This window comes from Dipodomys ordii, unplaced genomic scaffold, assembly GCF_000151885.1.
Source record: "Dipodomys ordii isolate 6190 unplaced genomic scaffold, Dord_2.0 Scaffold121, whole genome shotgun sequence".
Lineage (NCBI taxonomy): Eukaryota > Metazoa > Chordata > Mammalia > Rodentia > Heteromyidae > Dipodomys > Dipodomys ordii.
In genome coordinates this window covers 1,810,930-1,819,731 of record NW_012267337.1, presented here as the reverse complement: position 1 = coordinate 1,819,731, position 8,802 = coordinate 1,810,930, and the positions used below count along the sequence as shown (strand labels likewise).

Below are 8,802 nucleotides of genomic sequence, written 5' to 3'. Positions count from 1 at the left end.
AGAGCTGAGGGACAGCGCCCAGGCCCAGAGTTCAGGCCCCACGACCAGACCCCCCCAAAAAAGAAAAAGGCCAGGAAGCTGGATACCAGTGGTTCACACCTGTAATCCTAGCAACCCAGGAGGCTGAGGTCTGAGGATCAAGGTTTGCAGCCAGCCAGGCAAGAAAATCCATGAGACTCTTGTCTCCAATTAGCCACCAAAAAACTGAAAGTAGAACTGTGGCTCAGGTGGTAGAGTGCCAGTCTTGAGAGAAAAAGCTAAAGGATATTGAATTCAAACTTCAGTATTGGCACAAAAACAAGAAAAAAGCCAGGGTTCCTCATTCCCTCCCCACCTCCCTCCCCACTTACCCCCGTACTCCCTCACCAAGAACTAGCTCTGCTAGTGGTGTCATAGGGTGAAATTTCTCTAAGACTTCTGGGAAAATTGGACCCCAAGCTCCACACTGGGCACTCTACTAGCTGGCTATGGCTTCTAGTGCCAAGGTACCCTGGCTATGGGTGAGCCCTCCAATTCTTCAAATGACAACACTATTTGTTTTCACCTGCTGTCAGCCCAGGAACCCTGGATCATGCTTCCTTCTCATTGTGTGTGGGTCCCCTAAGCCTATTATCCATTCCAATCCGGAGCCATTCTTCCCTTGTACCTGGTAACACACATTGATCTGGCGCTGCAGAAGCAGCATGTCTCTGGTCTTCTCCAGTTCCAGTGTGGTCTCTGCATGTGACACCTGCAACTCACTCAACATCTGGGACAGTTTCTTTTCTTCATCGATTTCTGATTCATTGGGCTAGAGAGGGAAAGCATTGATAGAGGAGCATAAATGTGACAGATGTGGCAACAACTCTAAAAAGCAGTTGTTGGTTGCAGCAAAATACCTGTGGCAGAGATGACTCTCTCTTCAGGGCTCTGACCCAGGGAGATTACACAGCCTCTAATGGCAGTGTGTCTGTGCTATTGCAGGTCACTTTTAAGACCTCCTCTTACAAAAGGACTGCATAATCAGAGCTGGGTGAGTGAATCTCATGGTCCTCTGTCTTCTCTCTCTCTGCCTTTTACCTTCTACCTCCCTCAATTAGGTCATTCAAGGGCTGGGAAGGTAGCTCAGTGGTAGAGCGCTTGCCTTGCATGCCTGAGGCCCTGGGTTCGATTCCTCAGCACCACATAAGCAAAAAGAAAAAAGCTAGAAGTGGCACTGTGGCTCAAGTGGTAGAGCGCTAGCCTTGAGCTGAGGAGCTGAGGGACAATGCCCAGGCCTAGAGTTCAGGTCCCACGACCGGACCTGCCCCCCCCCCCAAAAAAATTAGGTCATTCAGGGTTGGGAGCCAATGGGTCATACCTGTAATCTCAGGAGGCTGAGATATAAGGATTGAAGTTTGAAAACAGCCCAGATAGGAAAGTTCATGAGACTATTAACCAATTAACTACCAAAAAGCCAGAAGTGGAGTTGTGGCTCAAGAGCACCAGCATTGAGTGAAAAAGCTAAAAGATAGTGCCTCAGGGCCCTGAGCAAGCTCCAGTATCGGTCAAGAAAAGAAAAAAAAAAGAAAGAAAGAAAGAAAGAAGAAAGAAAAAAGAAGGTCACTTATTTATTTCTACTCTTCTCACCTCTTCTGGGACAATTGCCAGAACTCCCTTGATGGAGTTTGAGACACTGGAGCTCTCTCTCAAATGGTAGAGCACTAGCCTTGTGTAAAAACAAACAAACGAGAGCACAAAGACCTGAGTTCAAGCCCCAGTGCTGGCACCACAAAAAAGTAAATAATAAATAAAACTTTTCTAATAAAGAGCCTCCTACCTCTTTCTGGTCTGTCTCTTCAAATAGAGCTGGAGGAGTGGCTGCTTCTGGTGGCCTGTCAGGAGACTGGGGCACTATCACTGTCTTTTGGAGGACCTCCACCGCCTGCTCAGGCTTCTGAAGGGTGCTGGTGACTTCAAAGTTCACATCTGTATTTTCAGCTGGTGAAAAGATAATCCAGAGAGTTCAAACTGTAGTGATTAGTGACCACAGCCAAATTTCCTGTAATGTTTATTTCCTTCTAGCATTTTTCTGGAGAGAAGCAAGTCTCAGATTTCCATAAAAGGCTTGCTAGATCCTAAAGCAAAAAAAATGCCAGCAGAAAGAGGAACACCAGCTAGGCACCAGTGGCTAACAACTATAATCCTAACTCCTCAGGAGACTGAGGATCACAGTTCAAAACCAGGCAGGAAAGTCCATGAGACTTTTCTCTCCAATTAACCACCAAAAAGCCAAAAGTAGATCTGTGGCTCAAGTGATAGAACATCTTTAGCAAAAAAGTTCAGGGGCAGGACCCAAGCCCTGAGCTCAAACCCCTAAGTGTGCCCCACACAAACACACACACACACACACAAATACTTTCAATCAATAAAGTGAATTAGTAAGGGAAAAACAAAGGAGGGGGTAACAATGCTCAATAGGAAATGTACTCATTACCTTACTCATGTAACTGTAACCCCTTTGTACAGTTACTTATGTAACTGAAAAATTTAAAAATAAAAAATAAAAATAAAGTGAATTTAAAACTAATTAAATTAAGAATCATTATCCCCTCACATTTTAATATATATATTAATTGTAAAGATATATATTAATTGTAAAGATACTGTACAAAGGGATTACAGTTATATGAGTAAGGCAATGAGTACATTTCCTATTGAGCATTGTTACCCCCTCCCTTTGTTTTTCTTCTACTATCTTTTCCCTCCCCACCTCCCCAACTTCTCTGCCCCCCGCAAGCTATAAAGTTCATTTTCAACAGTGTCTTGTACATCTCATTGTTACAATGGGTCAACCTGTATCTTTATTTCAGCATTTTCCTCTCACATTATTTTTTTTTTAAAAAAAACACAATTAAGGTCTGGCATTTAGAGCCAGGCATTAGTGGTTCATGACTGTAATTGAGGCTACTGAGAAGGCTGAGATTTAGAGATCAAGATTCAAAGCCAGCTCAGGGAGAAAAGTCCATAAAACTCTTATGGCCAATTAAGCATCAAAAAGTCAGAAATGGAGGAGTGGCTCAACTGGTAGAACACCAGCCTTGAGTAAAAGAGCTGAGTAAAAGCGTGAGGCACTGAGTTCATGCCCCTGGCACAAAAATAAAAACGGCACCAACTTCACTGAAAGACAAATACAAAAGATGCACATGTCCTGCCTCCTGAATCTAAATGTGTCTAATGGCCAGTATTTTAATTCTTACTGGTAACTAATCAAAGAATAGCATCAAGTGAGGAAACTGGAGAAGCAAAAGCCCCAATTTCCTTCTCCCTGAACCACATTTGAGAGAGCTTACAGACGTGACCTACCTTTCTCTCTGGACAGCTGAAATAAAACTTGTCCTTTCTCCTCCAGCTCTTCATCGAACTGCTCCTGTATCTGAGAGACCTGCTCCTGCAGCTCATCTCCAAGCAGCTCGCTGTTCCAGGAGGGCTGGCTGCTTCTGTCCAGCATGCTGAGTTCAGGAAGCAAGTGGTCAGGTGGACACTCGAAGGTGTGCGACACAACGTCGTTATTACACAGCTTCAGCATCTCTGCAGCCTAGTTCCTCCTTCATTTCTCTACATGTTTCTCTGCCCTTCTGGATTTGCAACTGTCACTTACCAACTGCCTTGGAACTTCTAGGTCCCATTGAGGAGTTGCTTAGCATCACTTTTGTTTAGATCTGAAGTGTCTCACTGAGAAAATACCCCAATCACAGGCATTTCCCAGAGAACTCCTCTAAGCACCCCAGCTTTCTTGTCTTATTGTGATTTGTGCCACTACTAGGGATTGAACTCAGGTCCTAGATGCTGTCCCTTACCTTTTTCACTCAAGGCTTGCACTTTACCACTTGAGCCACAGATCCACTTCTGGCTTTTTTCTGGTTCACTGGAGATAAGTGTCTCACAAACTTTCCTGCCCAGTCTGGCTTCAAACCGTTATCCTCAGATTTCAGCCTTCTCACTTGCTAGGATTACAGGCATGAGCCACCAGCACCCAGCATCCACAGCTTTCTTTAGACAGGGTACCATGTGTCCTGACATGGTTAGGCCTGCTTCTTTAGAAATGAGAAACAAAATCTTCCTCTTCTCACCTTATTCTTCTGTCTATATCATGGGACAGTTGGGAGAAGACTTGCCGCTGAACTGCATTATAAATTATTATACAAGTATTATATAGGAATGAAACTTGTCAAAAACTGTTAGGTAATTGGGATCACAGACTTTTCTGTCTGGACTGGCTTTGAACAATGGTCCTCAAATCTCAGGCCCTGAGTACCTAGAATTACATGTATGAATCACCAGCTACTGGCTGTTTTTGAAATGGGTTTTACATGTAGCCCAGGCTGACCTTGAATTCACAATCCTCCTGTCTCAGCCTCCCAAGTGCTTGGATTAGAGGCATACACCACTGAGAGCAGAAAAAGGGGCTAGGCAATTAGAGCAAAGGACTCTTCCCATAGAAATTCTACATCCCTCACCATGGCTTGAGCAGTTTCAAATGTGGGCCCCTGGGCATCACATCATGGCCTATTGCCCCTGGAAGAATTTATGTGAACAAGAGTAGATTGGACCCCAGAGGCATGCACAGGAATGAGTACCAGTCAGAGGGGCTAAACAATGCATCGAGAACCTGTGCCAGCTGCCTGGATCCTCTGGTGTGTCTGAGCACTGCTATGGTCCAAAAGCTGTCCAATTATCTTAACAGTCATGTAGCTCACTGCTAGAAACACCTACATTACACGCCCCAGCTGGTGTCCTCCCTTGGGACCCCTCTTGTCCAGCAGGAGCTCTCCTTATGTTTTACTTTAATAGATCTTAGCCATTTTACTTCTCCCTCCATGTCCTTGAACTCAATCTTCAAGACAACAGAGACCTAATTCAGGTGTTGTAGTTTTTTTCAGTATCACTCCCTCCCAGAACCCATACTCCTAATTCTTAGAATCTTCTAGGTGCTTTTAATTAGAAAATTAATGTGTGAATGTATGTTATTATAGAAAAATGAAAACAATAGAGAAGTATATAGAGTAAAAGAGAAGGTATTCCTTTGCTTAACTACAAGCCTCATATGCTTTTAAATGCATGTGAAGCCATACCCAAACAGCTTTCTTTTTCTTTGAACAGTATGTTTACCTTGGTTGTTTGTTTGTTTGTTTTTGGCTGTGCTGGGTTTGAACTTACAGCATTGCACTCTTCTGCTGAGCCATTCCTCCAGCCTATTCTTGTACTCTGTGTGTGTGTGTGTGTGTGTGTGTGTGTGTGTGTGTGTGTGTGTATGCTGGTACTAGGGCTTGAACTTAAGGCCCATTGTCTTTTTAAATTGAGGTTGGTGCTGCTGTACCACCTACAGTTCTGGCTTTTTGCTGGCTAACTAGAAATAAGAGTCTCTTGGATTTGTCTGCCCATGCAGATCTCAACATTTTTTTTCTTTTCTTTTTTTCTTTCTTTTTTTTTTTTTTTTTTGTTCTTGGGGATTAAACTCTGGTCCTGGGCACTGTCCCTCAGCTCTTCAGCTCACTAGCACTCTACCACTTGAGCCACAGCACCACTTCCAGTTTTCTGGTTGTTTATTGGAGATGAGAATTTCATGGACTTTCCTGCCCAGGCTGGCTGGCTTTGAACCACAATCCTCAGATCTCAGCCTCCTGAATAGCTAGGATTACAGGCGTGAGCCGCCGACACCCGGCCAGATCTCAGCTTTTTAAGTAGCTTGGATTGTAGGCATGAGCCCTTACCATGGTGCCTGGCTAACACTAGTTACTTTTTTCCATTTATTATGTTTATTTAAACTTCCTTCAGCAATATTTTGTAGATTTCATTGTACAGTCTCTTGCATTTTTTGACAATTTTCCTGTTGTTGTTTTTTTGTATTATAAAGGTGACGTACAGAGGGGTTACAGTTACATAAAGCACTGTTTGTTTTGTTTTATTTTGTTTTGTTGGTTGGTTGTGGGGCTTGAACTCTGGGCTTGGGCACTGTCCCTCAGCTCTTCAGCTCAAGGCAAGTGCTCTACCACTTGAGCCACAGCGCCACTTCCAGTTTTCTAGTGGTTTTTTGGAGATAAGAGTCTCACGGACTTTCATGCCTGGGCTGGCTTTGAACCGAGATCCTCAGATCTCAGCCTCCTCAGTAGTTAGGATTACAGGCGTGAGCCACTGGCACCTGGTTAGCACTGTTTTTTTGTATATATTTTTATTGTAAAAATACTGTACACAGGGGTTACAATTATATGAGTAAGGTAGTGAGTACATTTCCTATCAAGCATTGTTACCCCCTCCTTTGTTTTTCCCCTACCATCCCTTCCCTTCCTACCTCCCCAACTCCTCCTCCCCCCACCCTTTTTTTGTCAGTCATGGGGCTTGAACTCTGGGCTTGGGCACTGTCCTTCAGCTCTTCAGCTCAAGGCTAGCGTTCTACCACTTGAGCCACAGTGCCACTTCCGGTTTTCCAGTGGTTTATTGGAGATAAGAGTCTCATGGACTTTCCTGCCTGGGTTGGCTTTGAATCTTGATCCTCAGATCTCAGCCTCCTGAGTAGCTAGGATTACAGGCATGAACCACTGCCACCTAGCTTAGCACTGATTCTTTTTTGACATAGAGTCTTCCTTCCTGATTGGGTACACACCTGGCTAAAGATCTGCCAATTTTAGTCTTCATGTTCTACCTGGAATGAGAGGCAAGTGCAACTATATTCACCATCTTTACATTGGGATGGAGTCTTGCAAACTTTTCTGCCTAAGTTAACTAGATCCTCTGATCTCAGCCTTCCACAGAGCTTAGAATGGTAAGTTCACACCACTGAACTTTTCCTGGACTAATCTAAAACTATGATCCTCTCCTTCTAAGGCTCCCAGGATTATAGGTGTGCTACTAGGGCCTGGCTAATCTACTTCACTTTTAAAGACCACATAGCATTTTGTTGTGCATATGCAACATGATTTATTTAATCCATCTCCATCAATGGAAATTCGTAGGGTTCCAGGTTTTTTTGCTACTACTAACAATAATTAACATTCTTACATAAAATATCTGTGCATAAAAGCAAACAGTTTGTGTTCATTTTGACTCCAAATGAAGAGGAAGAAAAGGAGGAGGAGGAGAAGGAGGAAGACAAAGATGAAGAGGAGGAGGGGAAGATGAGAAGGAAGAGGAGAAAGAAGAGGAAGAAGAGGAGGAGGAAGAAGAGGAAGAAGAGGAGGAAGAGGAGGAAGGAGGATGGGGAGGAGGAGAAGAAGGAGGAGGAGGAGTAATTGCTCATATAAGAGCTATGTGTATTTGACATTTTAATTGATTGTGTCAAACCTCTCCCAAAAGTCTGTGCTAATGTCTATTTTCACTGACTATATTGATTACCAGCTGCCCAATATATTTATCAGTGCTAGACATTATATTTGCATTTTCTATCACTTTTTTTTCAGCAAACAATGTTCAGGGACTACATTTTGTTACTCACTTTTCTTTTCTTTTTTATTGTGAAAATACTGTGCAGAGGGGTTACAATTACACGGGCAAGATAATGAGTACATTTCTTATCAAGCATTGTAGCCTCCTTTTTTTCCCCTTTGTTACTCACTTTTTTAAGAGCCCATCATAATTGTCATTTAGCAACTTGCGCTCATCTTCCAAATCTTCAATTCTCTCTTGAAACTAGGAATGAGAAGAGAAAGATTGAGATCAAACTTTAAAAATCTGCTGATTTGAGGTCTGGGAAGGTGGTTTAGTGGTAAAGTGCTTGCCTTGCATGCATGAAGTCCTGGGTTTGATTCCTCAGCACCACATAAGCAGAAAAAGCCATAAGTGAAGCTGTGGCTTAAGTGGTAGAGCGCTAGCCTTGAGCTGAAGAGCTCAGGCCCAGTTTCCCCAAGACCAACAACAACAATGACAACAACAACAACAAATCTGCTGACTTGAAGATGACCCTTTTCTACTGCAGGAGGGGAAATAAGTGAGAGCTTCCCTATGCTCAGCTCCTGTGTCTGTCAGGAGTCATGACTCAAATATTTTTTTTCTTTTTTCTTTTCTTTTTTTCCATTTTGTGCTGACTATGGGGCTTGAACTCAGGGCCTGGGTGCTGTCCATGAGTTTTTGTGCTCAAGGATAGTGCTCTTTCACTTGAACCACAGCTCCACTTCTAACTTTTTTGGTAGCTAATTGGAGACAAGAGTCTCATGAACTTTCCTGCCCAGGCTGGGTTCGAACCTCAATCCCCAGATCTCAACCTCCTGAGTAGAAAGGATAACATGTGTGAACTACTGGTGGCCAGCTTAAATCAAATCTTTTAAATTTGAGTCAATGAAGGTGAGATAGAGACTGTTATTGGAACAAATTAATTTCTTTCATTCATTCTTTCTTCCTTCCCCCTCCCCTCCTTTACATACCTCCTTTTCTACTTTTCCTTCCTTCCTTCCTTCTTTCCTTTCCTTCCTTCCTTCCTTCCTCCCTCCCTCCCTCCCTTCCTTCCTCTCTCTCTCTCTCTTTCTCTCTTTCTTTCTTGTTTTCTTGCTTTCTTTCTTTCTTGCTTGCTTGCTTTTAGTGAGAAAAGAACCCAGGGCATCTTACAAGGCAACTACTCCACTGCCCCGCCTCACCCCCACTTTGTTTCTTTTTGGTGGTACTGGGTTTGAACTTGAACTTGACCTTACCAGGCAGATCTTCTGTCACTTGAGCTAAGCCCCAAGTCCATTTTGCTATTGTTATGTTTTTTTTTGGCTGGTTTTTTTTTTTTATTGTAAAGATACTATACAGAGGGTTACAGTTACATGAGTGAGGTAATGAGTACACTTCCTCTTGAACATTGTTAGCCCC

General features: G+C 43.3%; 1 protein-coding gene across 1 annotated transcript in view; it reads right to left on the bottom strand.

Moving 5' to 3' along the window:
* Positions 1–8,802, bottom strand: part of Rpgrip1 (retinitis pigmentosa GTPase regulator interacting protein 1) — a 67,192-nt gene that overhangs the window by 29,503 nt on the left and 28,887 nt on the right. The window contains exons 10-13 of the mRNA XM_013029667.1: positions 7,571–7,644; positions 3,325–3,470; positions 1,799–1,959; positions 647–790 (exon numbers count right to left, since the gene is read on the bottom strand). Coding sequence (XP_012885121.1) covers positions 647–790; positions 1,799–1,959; positions 3,325–3,470; positions 7,571–7,644 — 525 coding nt within the window. The remainder of the gene's footprint in view (positions 1–646; positions 791–1,798; positions 1,960–3,324; positions 3,471–7,570; positions 7,645–8,802) is intronic.